This window comes from Amblyomma mixtum, chromosome 9 (assembly GCF_055824585.1).
Source record: "Amblyomma mixtum isolate Tamu chromosome 9, ASM5582458v1, whole genome shotgun sequence".
Taxonomy (NCBI): Eukaryota; Metazoa; Arthropoda; class Arachnida; order Ixodida; family Ixodidae; genus Amblyomma; species Amblyomma mixtum.
The window spans coordinates 49289606-49307705 of record NC_143020.1 but is presented as its reverse complement, the minus strand read 5'-3'; the positions used below and the strand labels follow the sequence as shown (position 1 = coordinate 49307705).

Here is an 18100-nt window from a genome sequence, read left to right as displayed (position 1 = left end):
CTCTAATGGCGGTTAGCAGTTGTTGGCCCCTCTGTTTGACATTCAATCATTTCCCAGGCGTGTTGCGACTAATTGTGCACGTTCAGGACAGGCGCGCGGTTGACACGAGCCCGTAGACAGCGGGGCCAGTCCGGATATCGTGTCGCCATGGACGACGCCAGCGGAATGCCATCGCTGCAAGCGGTCGTCCAGGCCACACACGCGCTCTACAGGCAACCAGACACTGCGGGCAAGGAGAAAGCATCGGTGTGGCTGGGCGAACTGCAGAGATCGGTGGGTTCCTAGCGCCCAACGGCTGCGTCCCTTCCTGAGAAACCAAAAGGATGAACTTCGCTTAACGTTTGGATTTGCGCCGCCCGGCCGGAGTGATGCGCCAGAACGAGGCGGCCGCCGAGAAGCATGCGTTGCTGTGATCTAAAGCTGTCAAGCATGTAGTCGCGGCTCTCAGCTGACGGTGGAATTGCTACGCGCTGTTGGTCTTGTAATTTTCTTCCCTTAGGTTCGAGCAGGCGTCGTTCCGTGCGTTGCGAAGGTGCGTTTGCGATTCCAACTCCGAAACCTATCAGCACAGACCGGTTCCTCGGCGTGCGAAATGCTGCCTCGCGTGTCAGTCCCTCTCTGCTTCCAGTTTCGCTCGTGGACTCTTTTTGGTCGGGTTCGTGACATCTTTGCCGAAACGTCGGGCGGCGCGGAGCACGTCGATTCGGTCGTCTTGCTTGCCTGGCTTTGTAGGAAGAACTATTCTCTGACGTCGCGCTCAAGCGTGCCTCTTGTCAGTGCGTTTCCAAAAACGCGCTTATGACATCACGCTAGATGCTGTTAACTTTAAGCGGAGCATAACTGTCCCGCAGCTTAAGATAACAATCTTCGGGAAGCTGGGACGACACATTTGCAAGTTGAGCTGGAGCGGACAACTTTATAGCTTATGACCCCGAAATCGTCAGCAGACTTCCGCTAGTCCTTACCAAGAGTTTAGCTACCACTTTGCTTAAGCTATGTCTACAAGCATGCAGCATTCTTCTGACAGGAGCGCGAACCCGTGACCATGGTCACTGAACAGTTGAGAACTGGGTTCTGTCTGAACCGTTATGCAGGTTGTTTACGGCTCACGCGTTAAATTTAAATGAACTTCAGTTCCTGAACTGCCACCCGCGGGAAGGAAAAAGAAAGTTATGCTGTCGAAGTAAACATCATGTTCGGGTTCTTTGATGTAGTGGGCTTTTCGAAACCCATTTTTCTCAATTTCCTTTTTTGTTTCTTCAGATAAGAGAGAGGCTGCCCTGCTGTAAAAAAAACAAAAAAAGTAGAAGTGAAAAGAAAATTGTGAAATTGGGGAAAGACGGGGGAGGTTGTCTGGGCATTGTGCAGTTTTCTTTTGAGGTCACTACCTGTCATTAGGATTCCGACGGCAACCATTTGCACGCACTGTCCACTCTGGCTGCTTTGGCTCACTGAAGCAATTGTCAGGGTTGTTTTTCTTCATTGCTTGAGAGTGGGGGCCGTGTTCTCTTCCAGTCTGCGTCAGTGTTTACGCAGGTCCCGTGTATTTTTGGATGGGCCCTGAAGTTGGTTACATTTCTGGCAAATGGAAGTTATCCGTGCCATAGTGTTTGTGTTGTCTTAGCTCCTGCCTTGCTAATGGATGGTCAGCTGTTGTCATTGTAAATGTTTTGGTTTGGTTTGGTTTACAGGGTTTAACGTCCCAAAGCGACTCAGGCTGTTAGAGACGCCGTAGTGAAGGGCTCCGGAAATTTCGACCGCCTGGGGTTCTTTAATGTGCACTGACATCGCACAGTACACGGGCCTCTAGAGTTTTGCCTCCATTGCAATTCCACCACGGCGGCTGGGATCGAACTCGCATCTTTCGGGTCAGGAGCCGAGCAGCATAACCACTGAGCCACCACGGCGGCTTTGTAAACGTTTTGATGGAGAGCTGTTAAGTGGACTAAAGTTTAAACACTCTCTGTTTATTATGCATGTTCATTTTGACATCTCTGTGCAGAATTATTGCAGCAGACGCCGAAATAGATATTTGTGTGGAGCTCTTAATTCTGCAGCTGGAGGTAGCTAGTTTATGTATTATTTGTGCATGAATACTGTTGAGTTAAAAGTAATTAATGTTATTTTTCGTTTATGTATATGAAGTAATTTAGCTGCTGTCATGCTGCGCCATTTCTAAGAAGCTGATATTGTTCAGCTGGTAAAATGTGTGGCATTAGTGCTTCATTGATTTCTTTTTCATTATCATAATTCTTAACTTTGTTTTTTTCTATATACTAGAGTCTTCTTGGCATTACAACGCTTGTTAATTCGATACATTGTTTAATCTTGTTGCGCATACAAATCCCAGGAGATCAGGCATCTTTTTCTCTTACCTTGACTGACTTGAATAGGTCTGCCTGAAAGTATTATGCCAGTATGTAGCATCGTGGCTACTTGCTGCCAGGCCATTTACAGAGGCACAAATGATGACAGGGCCGCCGCGGTGGCTCAGCGGTTATGGTGCTTGGCTGCTGACCCAAAAGATGCGGGTTCGATCCCGGCCGCGGCGGCTGGAATTTCTTTGGAGGAGAAATTCTAGAGGCCCGTGTACTGTGCGATGTCAGTGCACGTTAAAGAACCCCAGGTGGTCGAAATTTCCGGAGCCCTTCACTACGGCGTCTCTCATAGCCTCAGTCGCTTTGGGACGTTAAACCCCATAAACCATAAATGATGACAGCATGTATTTTAAAGCTAAGAGTGCGGCAGGATAGCTTAGGCAGTTGAAGTGAAATTGGAAAATGCTCCGCAGAAAGAGCGTAGCTTTATATCAATGCATAAACTGTGCTGTGCCGTCGCGTTTTGGAACGCATATAAGCTCGTGTTTGGCTGGCTGAGAATGATGACTGAAAACAAAACAGAACAGCATGAACGTTGCACCTTGCTCTACTGCCATTGTTTCGGTGGCTGCCTTGTAAGCTATGAATATGCATCTGTCTTGTGACATTCCGATGGAGATGCAAGTAGGTGTGTATCGATGGGAAAAGAATCGCTGAAATCATTGTGACAGCACGAAAGACAGATGGAACAAGTGCGGAATGCAAACTGGATGCTTTAGTCAAAATATTCCTTGCTGGAGGTAGAGAAAGGAGAGGAGAATAGACTTCATTTCAGGCAACAATTTAAGCTCCAAAGGTTTGCAGCTTGGTAGATGGAGATTTCGGTGTTGTGACTCGAGCTAAGGTACCTAAGGTGATGGGTGGGGGCATTAAGGGGATGGAGTGGCCACAGTGCACGGAAAAAGACAGTGCACGAGGTTGGTGTTAGGTGTAATAACCGTAACCGTTGGGCCAGGTGGGGCACTGTCAGAGCTTGAAAAGGTACGAGCGGAACACAAGAGAGAGGTGCTTGATGCAGACGGGAGCTCCCTTTCAATCCAGCGCTTGTTTGCTTCAAATACCTTCTTCATATGCACATGTCCTTCTGTTCTACTGGTACCTTTTCAAGTTGGTGTAAGGACAGGGGCGGTTAGGGCAGGAGGGATTGAAGTGGAGGGGATTGAGACAGGCAGGGGTAAGGAGAGTACTGAGGTCGATCTTCCACAGAAGAGCCAGCTGCAGTGACTCAGTGGCTTTGGCGTTTGCCCATTGATCCTAAGGTAACAGGATCGAATCCCTGTCCTGGTGTTTGCACTTCGATGGAGGCGAAATGCAAAAGATGCTGGTGTGAATTTGGCGCATGTTGACGCACCCCAGGTGGGCTAAATTAGTCCAGAGCCCTCCACTGCAGTGTCTCTCGTACCCTGTGTTTTGCTTCGAGAGGTTAAACACCACGATTCACTATTCTTCCACAGAATATGGGCCTGGGAAGTGTCCAACTTGGGGTAAGGAGTGATGGGGCTAGAGAGCCAGCTGGCAATAAAAAACAAAAAAAAAATGGCTGAGGCTTAGCTAAGGTTAAGCCTAGTCAGATGCGAAGCATATTGGTGGCTAGACTTGGTAATACATGGCTTTCCTTGGTTGACGTTCATCCCGCTCTTCATCGGTCTCTATGGCACGCTGAAGCTTTCGCTTCTCGCTCAAATCAGCCCTGCTTCTAGGCGGCATCCCAACACCTGGCCGCCTCGTAAGTGCCCGGAGAGCGAGGCAAGCTCAGCTTTATACCGCTGCTGTAGCGTCACGTGGTCAGCTGCAGCGCCTCTGATGTGGAGCCTCCACCGCCGCAGCCGACCGCGCGAGCTGGCAGCCCATCTCTCCTCTGCTGTGACGTCATGTTGTCACGTGGTCACGCTAAAGGTCAATGGTAGCTCCACCGCCGCGCTCGACGGGCTGTAGTGTAGCTCTAGTAATATGCTTCGCATAAAATTGCAGGTGCCCGATCAATATTATTGTGGGAGCGCCGATCAGCTAGCTCAATACCGACAATTCAAACCTGGCCACGTACCCAGATTACTTTGATGGAGGAAGAAAAGAGGGTGCATGGGGCTTTTGTGTGGGGTTTGTTAGGAAGAGAGATGCTGTGTAAGACACTGACGGGCAGTGCATAGTATATAAGTGGTTTTCTGAGCAAAGCACCCAGTTGGTAGCTGGTCTGCATCTGGTCTCTCTGTTGTGCTCTTGTTGTACCATTGGCGCTGTTCTTCCCATGGATTGTTACTTAGCTCGCCTAGTTTGCCATCCTAATACATAGATATATACTAGAAACTGTTTTTCAGTACTAACAGGGTTTGCTGTTGGGAGATTGGTTGATAACTGACAGAGGCATGCCACACAGATGACCACAGGTGGAAAGATGCAGGCAAGCACTACACTCTCAACTAAGTTTATTTGGAGAAGCACACATGCATGTATTGCAGGTGTACCATCGGTCGCAAAAGTTTACGGGATGTGTTTTCTCCGAAAATAATTAATTGTGGTGCATCCTCACTGCTCCTGTGCCTTGCATTGTTAGAGCAGGTGCAGCGCGCATGTCCCCTTATACTTTCAGACGTTTAACCCCTTCACCGTTTTGTTATGTCAACGAATTTCTTAACAAAACTGCTTATTTTTTTTATTCCTGATTTTGATTAATATTGCAAAAACCATGCATTCGATCTTTAAAAAAATATTTGAAGCAAACATGAAGTCAAATTAGCATATTGAAGTTTATTATTTCTCGCAATACAGAAAACCAACTTCCTGCAGGTAATAAGTGATAAATATATTCAAGCAAGTCATCAGGGGAGCTTATAGTGGTCTAACCGGGAGCTGCGAAAAAAGGAAACCGAGGGGGTCGCGTAGGGATGTTGGTGACGTCGATCTACATCCACTGACGTGCGCTCGCGATGTTGCATCAGAGCTGTCCTCTTCTTCATCGGAAGAGCTGATCAGCACAACGTCATCACTATCGTCCTCGCTCCCTGAAACAATGTACACTTCGGTGTCTGAATCACCATCGTTTGAAGAAGGTGACGAGGAAGAAAAGCATCTTTTCCGAGAAGACGGCTCAACAAAACACGCATCGCCTCCGCCGGACGCCATTTTTAAAACCCAGGTTGCCATACGAAAAATACGTTTATGCGGTAGAAGAAAACGAAATTATCAGGTCAGTGCTGCCATCTGTCGAGCAAAATGCCATCTAAGCCACACACGAGCGCTGATCGTCCGAAACGCTGAAGGGAAGAGCCTATTCAGCGAGGACGAGCTACAGTCGTCCAAAACGGTTTGGGGACGGCTTGGCAAGGACGACCGTAGCTCGTCCAAAACGGTTAAGGGGTTAAGGTGGCTGCCTGTGTGAATCTGCCGAAATAATTTTTTTTTTCTCTGCCCCCGTGTCCCGTAATCTTTTGCTGTCAAATGCATGTACCAGTTTGGGTTTTTCTTCCTGTGATTGCCTCCGTAGCTCATTTCTGTGTCCTTATGGCGATACAATGTTCTGCTTCCTTACGAGGTCCAGTGTCCTTACGAGTGTGTTGTGTGCTCTGCTCTGCAGGTCTGCGCCTGGAAGATTGCCGATGAGCTGCTCCAGCAGAACCTTGACCTGGAGTCATGCTACTTCGCAGCGCAGACCATGCGGACAAAGGTAAGGGGGGATGTTCCCGATGGGCATTCCCTATACTCTTGTTCCGCATCCTGTATCCACTGGTTCTTTTGTTGTGAAACCGACTAGCATAGCAGTTTGGTTACTAATGAGCACCCCCCCCCCCCCCCCCCCAAATTGGTGTTTGGATGCTGTAAGGCTGGGCTTGTATTCTTGAGGCTTTTTTTTGTGGGCTGCATAATGGTAAAGGGTCAAGGTATGTGCCGTCAAACGTGCATACGTGGCACGAAAAATTTGCAGGTAGGCAAGCTGTCTCTCAGCTTCATTGTGTTGAAACTACTGCTAAATACTTGAGTGCGTTGCTTGGGTTTGAAAAGTGAAAAATGGTCTGCATGTTTTGTTTTTTTTGAGAGAGAGTTGAATTGCCACCCTACCATGTGCTGTGAATGCCTATACATTAGGCCCTCTGGCAAAAAGAATGGTCTCATAACTGGCACAGTCCAGTCAGCATCGTAGGGGTGTGTGTACCTATGTGATTCTTGAAGCCACAAACATTTATTTAAACACGGTAGATTCGTTCTGTTGGGGGGAAAAACTCTTGAGGATGAATGGGGTTGCATTGCAAATGATTCATTCCAGCTGTGATTGTCCCCAGGAGTGAAAGTGTTACTAAAAATTATTGATCAAAATATAGTGGGTGGAGGAAGAAAAAAGCAGCAACATTTGATGTTTGAAGGAAACTTGAAGAAGCTTTTTTTTTTGCTGAGCTCCTGGACCTTTAACTTGTGATGGTGTTCAAACACATATTGCTTGCTTCTTTCATTCTGCAGTATGCTATGGGTAACGAAACTGTAGCATTATGGCCAGGATGTGTTGTGAAGGTGGTTTGTGATGTTTGAAGTGACTTCAGACTGAGCCAGAATTATGCGCACTGGAGAGTAGAGTACAGTTATCGTGATCTTTGATTTGTCAAGCAAACTGGGAGCAATGTGTGTGTGTGCTTTCTTCATTTTAGGCAGTTAGGTTTCCCCTTTATGGATACTTTACGTGTGAAGAATGAAACTAGGATACATCTCATTGCTCAGCCAAAGGCAAAGCATCAGCTTGGTCATAAAGTAGCTAGTTAAAGGGGCCCAGAAACACAATCTTAGTTAACTGTTTTGCCTGTTGATTGCATACAGTGAGTTATAATGGTGCTATTAGCGTCGGTAATACCGCATACATTTCATTTTTTAATATTTTAATGTCCTCCCAAAAACAACTTCATGGCTCTGATGGTGTCGCCACACAGTGGCGGGTTTTTAGCAGCGGATATGACATCACCTGGTGCGAGCTTGATGACCGGACAAACAGTAAATATACTGCAAATTGTGTCAATAAATAGAGACACATTTTGTCACCTGTCTGCGTTTTATATTAGATCAACAAAAACAATCTGTTTGTCTTAGATAAAAGCCCTGCAAAGCAAGTGAAATAAAAATACACCACCAGGGGCGCTCTGGCATGGAAACAACGCTGCCAGTCTCACAGAGAGCAGGCAACCATGGAGTACAAACTTCCGCGACGTGCTCTGGCTGGCTGTTTTGATTGGTTGCGCCAGGTGCCGTCATTGGGAGAGCGAAATAGGAGTGGGAAGCCCCGCCAAAATTGAGTTGAGGGCAGCGTTTTGTTTGCTTGTATTTTGAAATTTCTTCACTGAATAACTCCCGTTCCTGTGCATCGATTCCTGTAATTCTTTTTAAGTCAGCATCTGTGTGACATAAAGAACCCACCTGAAGTATAGCCGGTATTCCCCCAGGCAGTGTTTCGCAGCCCCTTTAAGGTTCTTTGTCATTTCTGTTGTGGTTAGCATGTCTCTGAAATAGGGTGCTTGATTTTAAATAATTTTTCAGGGGTAATTTATCCACTGCAATTCATTACAGTGCGATTAGTCCAAAAACTAATTGTGTAAGGGAAAGATGGAGGTATAGGCAGGCAAGGATTTAGGTGCCTGTGGAACGCATAAAGTGTACCAAGGACCTCAATTTGAGAACCCCTGCTTTGTGTGTCTTATCCTGTCTGCCAAGCCTGTAATAGCAGCGTGCCTGTGCCATCAAAGAGGCAGGCTTGTGCCTTGTGGAATGCTGCTGGAGACTCGATCTCACTTGGTTTCCCTTTCCTCTATTTTTTTCATCATGTGATGGCGGGGGGATAGATCCAGTATGCGTTCCACGAACTACCGCCAGAGTCCCACGGCTCGCTTCGAGATTCTCTCTTGGAGCACCTGGCAAAAGTCACCAAAGATACTCCGCAAGTTATCGTTACACAGGTGAGGCTGAGCTGACAGCTTTGCTTTTGTATTTGTTATTGTTGTCATCGTTATTGTTGTTGTCTAGATGGTTGCTCTTAGCTCAGCGGGTGGCAAATTGCTGGCAGTAAATTGGGGAGGGAACCCTGACAGGGGCAGTTGTTTGAGGGCAATGTTTTGTTTCTGTATGAAATACTATTGCGAGAATTACGAATTTTTCTTCAACTACAGAGTTTCTATGGGAGCTGTATAGCTTCTCTTCTTAGCTGTATATGGCTACGCTTGGGCGGATGGTGACGAGTAACTACTCCATTAGTTCAAACCTACTCCAATTTGGGAGATTCCCCTAAAAGCATTGAACAGGCCACATCTTGAGCAGCCGCCCATTTTGCTGTTTGCCGATGGATAAAAAGAATGGCACGACCAGGTTGTTCCACCGTTGGACGATGTATCGGGCTGTATTGAATAGGTAATTATGACAGCTCTCCTTTTTATTTTGCTGTCCAGGCCACATCCATCACATGCACTCCATTTTTTTTTTCTTCCTTATCTTCCCATTGTCTTTCTCTTCACACGTTAGGTGGGTGATGTTTATGAGTGTACTTACCGAATTCGGTATCTGTTGATTAGAGGCAGGGTGGTGGTATCGTTTAACTGTTTGTGTTGAGTGAGGGTTCTTTTTTGGAAGCATTATGTGACAGTATCTGTGTGGGTGAGAGGAGCTGCTGAAGGTACCCATTTATGCTATCACTTCATACTCCTACATACAAACGGGAAGAGAAATTTGTATTCCTGCTTCTTAAGGGACAACTTCAGAATCCTATAACTCAGCCGCTATGACTGGCGGGATGATAATTTCACCCAATTTTGCACGGTTTGATGTCGGGCGAAACCAGTGGCATACAATCTAGCGAGTTCCCTGCAGCAAGATTTCTTGAAAGCTCCCGGAAAAAAGTTACAGAACATGAAGTGCACAGGGGCTTGTTGTACGTAAAATTAAATGAAGTACCGTAAAAACCCATCTATAATATGAACCCGAATATAATGCAGAGACATAATGTAGAGACGCGAAATGGGAAAAAAAAGTTTTACCCGTGTATAATACGAGGGACGCAAGCTCATAGAAGACATTTATTCAAATCGAATCCCGCACTTCACTTCAATCACTTTACCGACAATTATCACAAATGTACTCATCTTCGTGCCATCGAGGGCGTTCGAGAGGCCGCACTTCTTAAGCCTGCTTCAGCCGCCCGGTTGGCGTCAGTGCAGGCTCACCTGAGCGCATCCACTCTGCGTAGCACCGCTTGACTGCGTCCCTGAACGGTTTGATTACACAAACATCAAGGAGCCGCGAAAGCTTCGTCACGTTCCGCTGCATGCGAAAGGGGTTTCTTTCTGTCGTGGCCATCCACGAATGCTTCTCTCGACGACACCAAACTGCCCCCCGGCCGCATTGTTGCCGATGTTCTCCGCAGCTAAAATCACTTTTTGCTTGAAGGCAGCCAAGTACTGTTTTCGCGACCCTGGCATCGTGCTCCCCAAAACAATATCCACTTTACGAAGCATGCCTTACACGCGAGCACGTGCGTTGTCAACAGGCACACCGCGACCCCCCGACGCACCCAACGGATCAACAAAGAAACGACGTCGTCACATTGTTTGTCGAGAGTAACGAAGCCAAGCCGTAGCCACGCCGCAATAACGAAACCAAAACTTTGAACAACTTCGAAAATTTTGTTTGGATCCGCAAATAGTACGAGGCGGAAATTTAGGACGCATATTATGGGGAAAAAAACCTCGTATTATATGCGGGTTTTTGCGATATTTGGAATTGGCATGCGCTTGTTTTGTGTAGTCTCCCTTTTGTCCATGTTTGCTGCGCTGCTGTGAATCACAAATGCGTGTTCCCTGAAGGTTTCCTAAGTGTGACTTCATTGATAAAAATTTTTTTCTAAGACCCTCTTCCCCTCTTAAGGAAAACTGTTGTGACTTTTCTCCGGTGTTTTATGTGAACTTAGTACCCTTGGAGAGGTCGTTTTCTTTTTTGAAAGTGCGTCTGCCGTTGGAGAGTGTCGAGCTGACTTGAGGTTGCTGGCGGTCGTGCGGATGTTGTGACACTCCGCGTCTTCCCTTGTGTCCGCCGTTGCAGCTGTCTCTCGGCATGGCCAACCTGGCCCTGCAGATGGCCACCTGGAAGTCGCCGGTCGTTGACCTGATATCCAGGTATTGGCTGCGTGCTTTGTGAACTGTGCTGGTGACTCGGGGTGGGTTATTATGCCCAAGTAGGTAGAAAGGGGCAGTGTGCGTAAGGGTGCCTTTTCATTGTGGCATGGAAATCTTTTAGCTCTCGTGAACTTCACAAACTTGAGCATCAGTACTTGAGTTCTTGAAGCATTTTTTAAAATCCTGTCCACTTCCGGCTACTAGTTGCCTTCATGTGTACAGGCCGGTCCGTTCCCTGTATACAGTAGAACCTTGTTGGTACATTTATGAGCAAACGCAGGAGAGAAACTGTGTGAGTAATTGGGAAAAATGTGCCTTTTGAAACCTCCAAAGTTTTGAAAACTGCCAAAAAGAGCAAAGTACGAAAGCATTTATTGGCACCTCAGCCTGTTAGCACTTTTTGCACAAGGGGTGAAGAGGTTCTTCTGTGTGGTGTTTGCAGACCTCTATCCACATTTGTGTTGCTTTTAGTTCGAAAGAAACTTTTTAACGTATCTAGTCTCACAATGGCAACGGTGAAATTAGTTAATACCTCCCTGTCGTCATCGTAGTTTTGCGACTGCTGCACCTAATTGCACTTATGCATTGCAAAGAAGCCACTCTGATGACGGCTAACTTCCACTGTGCTTCTGCTCACGTTGTGTGCGGGCCAGGCTTGGCTCACTCGCATGTTAGTTGCTAAGCACTTAACGGGGTCAGGATTTGGTGAAAATTTGGTGAAGTATATCTGGGAACATATTAACCAGAAGAGAAGAGGTGTAACTCCATAAGAGATTTTTATTGCTTATGATTTTCACGGTACGAATGAGAAACATTGAACTGGGAACATATTAGTGAGATTTAACTGTAATCGCAGTTTTTTTGAAAGTGACGTGCTCATGCCACATGTGTGCAAAGGTAGGGGAGGTTACACCACGAGATATGCGATGCTTACTACATTAGCGTGGAAGGCGATAACTGCGTCAGCACGCCTTCTCTTGCCTTGTCTCAAAAAAAAAAAGGTATCATAGAAACAATTTGCCATGCGTGGAATACTGATTTTTTTATTGCTTGCATCGTTTTAATTCAGCGCGCGAATGTGTCACGGAACTGTATTTACTTGCCTTCCGTCGCAGTGAAAATTTCAGTGGATGTTTAGCGCTCGTCCTGTCTTTTTTCCTCTTTCTTCGTCCCTGTCCTAGCGCTAGTCTTTTAATTAATAATGAACCACCAATTATCCTAGCTTTCTGCCTTGACATGAAGAAAGAGTCGAAGAAGACTGGAGTGTGCTCCACCACTTTGAATGAATTGAGAGCTCCAAGATTGTCTTTTCATTTGTTAACGGGATCACTGGTATTTGCTTGGGGCTATATTCCATCGTGTGGCAGAAATGAACAGATGTGTGAAACCACTTCATTTGTAAGCTCCGTGCTTTGTCAAAGCCCAATGCAGCAGCAGTCGTGTTGCTGCTGAGGTTTTCATTCCTTCGCTTTTTAGTACGGTAGCACTGCTAGGTGCACTTTCCCATTTCGGGACATATGTACAGGGTCGTCCACTCTTGGGGTGATCACCGCTCCCCGTGGCTGCGCTCCGCGGAGCGCCAGTGCGTCCGGCGCGGCCGCGCATCGAAGCAAAGCTGCGCATGCGCGGGGGGAACTAGGGGAGGTGCTTCGCGTCGTCTGCTACAGCGCTGGAGCGCGCCGCTCTTGCTTTGCTGTGAAGCGCACTTCACTGAGCTCCAGCGACTGAGGGACCGAGACGGCATCGCGGGAAAGAGCACTTTAATCGCGGCAGCGTATTGGTTTCGCCTAGAGCATGTGAACAGCCTGTTTCTTCACCGTCAGAAAGTCAATTCAATGCAGAAACTGAAACAAGCATCTCCGCAGATAAACGACTTAAGCATTGCCCCCCCCCCCCCCCCCCCCCCCCCCCGATTGATGAGGATAAAATGACTAAAGCGCTATTCTTTTGCGCGCTGTGCTGGTGCTATTTTTTGTTGTTGCCGCAACTGTTAGTGCCGTGTGTCTGGAGATCCTATCAGGCGCGCTTTTCTTGGTTTAGGGCGATGACGTGATGAGCATAGCGCGCAGTTTCGTGCATCGCTTGATGCTATATCGAATTTGATTAATGGGGCTAATAAAATGGCCAACATCCGTGTAAAATCAGGAAAAAAAAATTGAGCGATTGTTCACTCGTATATATATTTTGTTCATTTGCTTGTCATTTCTTCTACCATTAAGCCGGGCAATAAAAACAGTACTTTGACAGAAGCTAATCAGTGATCTCAGCTTCTCCGCGGCTATTTTATTGTTGTGTTAATGTCGCTCGTAGGTGTTCGTGGATCGCTTTACGGGATGTGCGACACTGCGCTGTCCGGCATAGCAACTGATTTCTGCGATCAAAGGGTCGCAACCTTACGCCCCATAGTCATATTTCTAGATCCGATAAAAAATACAACTTATTTACGTCATGTGAAGCCGCGGTGGCTCAGTGGTTAGGGCTTCCGACTGCTGATCCCGAGGGTGCGGGTTCGATCCCGGCCGCGTTTCGATGAAGACGAAACGCAAGGCGCCTTTGTACTATGCGATGTCATTGCACGTTAAAGAACCCCAGGTGGTCGAAATTCTCCGGAGCCCTCCACTATGGCGTCCCACATATCCTGAGTCGCTTAATGTCGTTAAACCCGATAAACAAACCAACTAACAAATTATTTTGATTACCATCACTTGATGTAAAATCGCCGAAGCAGTTCCGGTTCGTTGTGGGATACCTGACGCGGGAAGTCGCATTCTAAGGTAGATTAATCGCAAATCAATTCTTTGATTATTACATTCATAAGCTGTTGTAAGGCAGGTAGCACTGACGTTTCTTTTTTCTTTTTTGAGTCTCTGGGATCAATGCACACTGTCTGAGAATGCTGTTTGTGTTCGTTTTGAATAGGCGGTTGGAGGGGAAAAGCTATGAGAGACGTGTCTGTTTTCTAGCTTACAATTAAGCTGTATTCTGTGAGAAAGAAGTCAAGTGAAAGAGGAAAGAAATGAGTGACATATATTTACAAAAACATTTTCTGCACAGTTAGACACGGAAAAGACGTTGAGTAAAAGACATGACACTTTAGACGTAAGAGGCACAACTATTTCTGCCTGAAAACAAACGAAGTGAGTCACCATCTCTCTTGAAGACGGTACTTGTGAGGGTGCCCTTCACCTCAGAAAAAGTGGTCGGGGTGGGGGAAAATGCATAACCCAAGTTGAAAGGAGGAGACAAGCGATGGGGCTCGTGCGATACTTTGGTATGGATATGTGAGCGTTTCTTGCTTACTGGTGTGCCTTTTTTTTGGTCTGTTTTCTCCTGGGCCCATATCTTCGCTCTAATCGCTGTTGGCGTCATTGCAGAGCAGTTCTTTCTTAAAACTCTACTCTGTTCAGTAGCGAGTGGCTTCGCCACCACCGTCAATGACAGCTCGCATTCTGCTTGGCATGGAGCTGTACAGCGAACGACAAAAGCTAGTGTTGGACCTAAGGCGATCCCACTCCTCTTCCACAGCTGTCCAAAGCGCGTCCGCTGAGAGGCTGTGGAGTTGTCGGCGTGCCATAGAAAATTTCATTCTGCCCCAAACATTCTCGATGACGTTGATGTCGGGTGATTGTGGTGGCCAGTCCAGAACTGCCACGCCACGGTCGTCCAGGTAGGCACCGACCTTTCTTGCCTTGTGAATCGGAGAGTTGTCGTGCTGCAGGATAAATTCATTGTCCGGAAATGGTCCTCCGACTAGATACGGCAGCAGCACGTCGTCCAGGATTGAACAGTATGAGTCCGCATTGAAGCGGCCCTGGATTTGAACAAGAGGTCCAAGTCCTTCAGCAGTCATTACGCCCCAGACGCTCACAGCAGAGCGGCCGCTAGCTGCGACCCGCTGGATAAACTCCGGCATGTATCTATAAAAAAAAATTGTATTTCCTTTTTTAAACAAGCAGATGCAGAGTCTGGACTGAGAGTAATGAATACCGAAATGTTCTGACCTCTTAAGATTTTGGCTTGGCACTAACAGGCTGAAACGCAATTGAACTCGTCCCCAGAGTCAAATATACAGCCACCGTGCCTTTCCTGTCATTCCAGTGGTTATCACGGAATATAATACGAAAGGAATGAACAAAGACCCCGGTGGCCGCACATTTTGTCATTTTTGATCTCATTACAATATGGCGCAGGCTACCGATCCCAACTCGCGGGAACGAAACCTGGCCGCGGCGGCCGTGTTAGGAGCGGTCGAAATGTAAAACGCATTTGATGTATGCGATATCATAACATTTTAAAGACCGCTTAGACGGTCAAGGTTCTTTTAGCGCGCTGTTCTATGGCGTCTCACATAGCCTATGTGACATAAGACGTTAAATCTAAAATACAAGCACCAACATAGATCACGATTTATGCCCAGCTTCAGGCAAACATTTCTTCGCTCGTGGGTCCAGCACAACGCTAGTAAATCGGAGATTGTCTTTGGTTTCAAAATTTTCTAAACTCTTTGGCAGGAAGTAAATACGGGATACAGAAACGTATATATAATCTGGGATGAAACCCAAAAATCGTTGCGCTGAAAATATGGCTTGCGAGATGACATTTATTAGCTCAATATTTCCTTTAAAACACGGAAGAAAAAGCGCAACATGAATTATAATTTGAACACATGCTATCATTGAAATTTTTTGAATAGAGTAACAAGCTATCAACATCTTCGTTTCCATATCTGTGCAAAGTTCCTGCGCACTTGCAAGACATGAGAGCTCACGCTAATTATGCTTACCGGCAGTTCTCGGGGCGCCAAACTCGCTGCCTCTGGTCCCATCTTGTTGTAAAGGTGGACTCATCTGTGAAGACGACTTTTCTCCATTCGTTTTCGGTCCACTGCTCATGCTGAAGGGCGAAATTTACGCGCTTTACTTTGTTGGCCGCGCTCACTATTGGCTTTTGCGCCGCCGTTCTGCTTTTCAGACCTGCCGCGTAGAGGCGACGCTTGATAGTCGTGTCTGAGACGCCATCCAGCCCGAGGTTATTCTTAATTTCGCGAACAGTTGAAGTGGGGTTGTCAGCCACCGCCGCAACAATGGCCATGTCGTCCTCTTCCGTGGTCACTTTGGGCCGGGCTTTACGGGGAGCATCAGCAATTCTTCCTTCCTTTTTGTACGCCTGGATGATTCGATTCACAGTTTTAAATGGCCGATTAGTCATCTCTGATATAACTCTTTGGGAATAGTTTTGAAGGCAGAGATCTACAATGCGCCGTCTTTCATTTTCTGGCACCCGCGACATGGCTACCTTTTCGAAAGTGCACCGGGAAATGAAATGGGCCTGCGCTGTCAAAGAGTTTTTGTCGCCGAAGGGGCATGGGAAGCAGCAAAAGATAAAAGCAATCCATATTCCAAAGCTGATCGCACGATGATCATGCAAGCCGACAGAACTGCGGTCAGAGTAAAAACGTCCGCTGGCCTTCGCTTTTACGAACAATCCGAGAATCATTCGCTTGAGAGTGGCCAGCCCCTTCGTTGAGCAGTCATGAGCAGCCACGTATCAGCATCGTAAGCTGATAAGAGCGGGTAGCATGACTCGGCTACCACAGACCGCCATCCTATACATCTCGGACATGATTCAAGCTGAACTCGCGCTGGTGCTGTGCGGCTTCGTATCATTGAGAAACCCGCTGCCGTGACTCAGTGACTTTCGCTCTTGCCCCTGATCCAAACGTTGCGGGTTCAACCGCAGCCGCGGAGGCAGTACTTCGATGGAGACAATATAGAATAAAACGTGTTCCACGGCTGCTTGGTTCATTCTGAAGAAAGGTCAACTTTTGCAACTCAAAAAGAAGGTCGAACACACAGATAGTCAATGGACAGGACAGGCGCTGTCCTGTGGCCAGGAGCGGGCAGCAGCTGTCCTGTCCATGGACTATCTGTGTTCGTCCTTCTTTTGCCCTATAACATTTCACCTTTATAGCGACATTATATGGCTTATCGGCAACGAAACCCGGATGTTGCTGTTTGCAAAAGTGGTCCAAAAACTCAGATGACGTAATCAAGGAAAGCCAGACATCATAATTGAAATATAGCCTAGACATCAGAGATGTGTGTACGGGATAATACTTAGCAGTATTAATAGTTAGTAGTGATAATAGTGAAAGGTCTTTAGGACAAAGTCCTTAAGGTGAAAGGCCTTTGCAATAGAGACCTTTAGGTAAAGGACATTATTATTAATGGTGAAAGGCACTAATGATAAACAATAAAGGCCTTCAGAAAAAAGTTTTATGGCAAAGACCTTTAGGTCAAAGGCATTTAGGACAAATACCTTTAGCTAAAAGGCCTTTAGGTAAAGGGCATAATAAATGCTGATAGTCATTATGAGATTGTTAAATGCCTTCGGGTCGAACGCTTATTGTGGTAAATGATTATAGGCCAAAGACCTTCTGGACAAAGGCCTTTATGGTAAAGGTGGGGGAAACCTTTAATAGAACACGCAGCAGAATTCATGATGACCCATAAATGATTTCGCATTCACAGCACGCAAGCAGTGTTAAGTGACCTCGGTAATTTTAATGACATAATGCAATAACGCCCGTGGCTCTGCTATGGAAACGCACGTTAATAAACCCCGAGCGGTTTATATTAACCAGAGGCCTCAGCGGTGACCAAATAGTTTGATCAGCCTTCGTGCGTGCCGGATGTGTGGGATTCCATCTGCAGAGCGACGGGTGTTGGCCGTTTTATTAGCCCCATTAATCAAATTCGATATAGCATCAAGCGATGCACGAAACTGCGCGCTATGCTCATCACGTCATCGCCCTAAACCAAGAAAAGCGCGCCTGATAGGATCTCCAGACACACGGCACTAACAGTTGCGGCAACAACAAAAAATAGCACCAGCACAGCGCGCAAAAGAATAGCGCTTTAGTCATTTTATCCTCATCAATCGGGGGGGGGGGGGGGGGCAATGCTTAAGTCGTTTATCTGCGGAGATGCTTGTTTCAGTTTCTGCATTGAATTGACTTTCTGACGGTGAAGAAACAGGCTGTTCACATGCTCTAGGCGAAACCAATACGCTGCCGCGATTAAAGTGCTCTTTCCCGCGATGCCGTCTCGGTCCCTCAGTCGCTGGAGCTCAGTGAAGTGCGCTTCACAGCAAAGCAAGAGCGGCGCGCTCCAGCGCTGTAGCAGACGACGCGAAGCACCTCCCCTAGTTCCCCCCGCGCATGCGCAGCTTTGCTTCGATGCGCGGCCGCGCCGGACGCACTGGCGCTCCGCGGAGCGCAGCCACGGGGAGCGGTGATCACCCCAAGAGTGGACGACCCTGTACGTAAGTCCCTGAAGGCTGCTTAATGGTAGGCGGTCCATCCGCCCACCGGGTTGAGGGCCGCCTGTTGCACACTTGGCAGGCCTTCATCTGGGTGAAGGGTACACCTGTGTGAAAGCCTTCAAGCTAAAAGTGTTCAGGATAAAGGCCTGTATGTCAAATGACTTTAGGTCAGAGGCCTTTAGGCTGGAGGCCTTCATTGTAAATGCCTTCCGGTTAAAGACCTTTAGGCCGCCTGTTGTACACACCTGGCAGGCCTTCACCTGGGTG

The 18100-nt window shown here is 47.2% G+C and overlaps 1 protein-coding gene across 1 annotated transcript in view; it reads left to right on the top strand.

Annotated features, from left to right (window-relative positions):
• Position 1: 1 nt before the first annotated feature.
• Tnpo-SR (transportin 3) overlaps positions 2 to 18100 on the top strand; it is an 83202-nt gene continuing 65103 nt past the window's right edge. Inside the window, exons 1-4 of the mRNA XM_089559950.1 lie at positions 2 to 273; positions 5950 to 6039; positions 8192 to 8305; positions 10437 to 10510. Of these exons, the coding sequence (XP_089416076.1) occupies positions 148 to 273; positions 5950 to 6039; positions 8192 to 8305; positions 10437 to 10510 (404 nt within the window). The 5' untranslated portion in view covers positions 2 to 147. The remainder of the gene's footprint in view (positions 274 to 5949; positions 6040 to 8191; positions 8306 to 10436; positions 10511 to 18100) is intronic.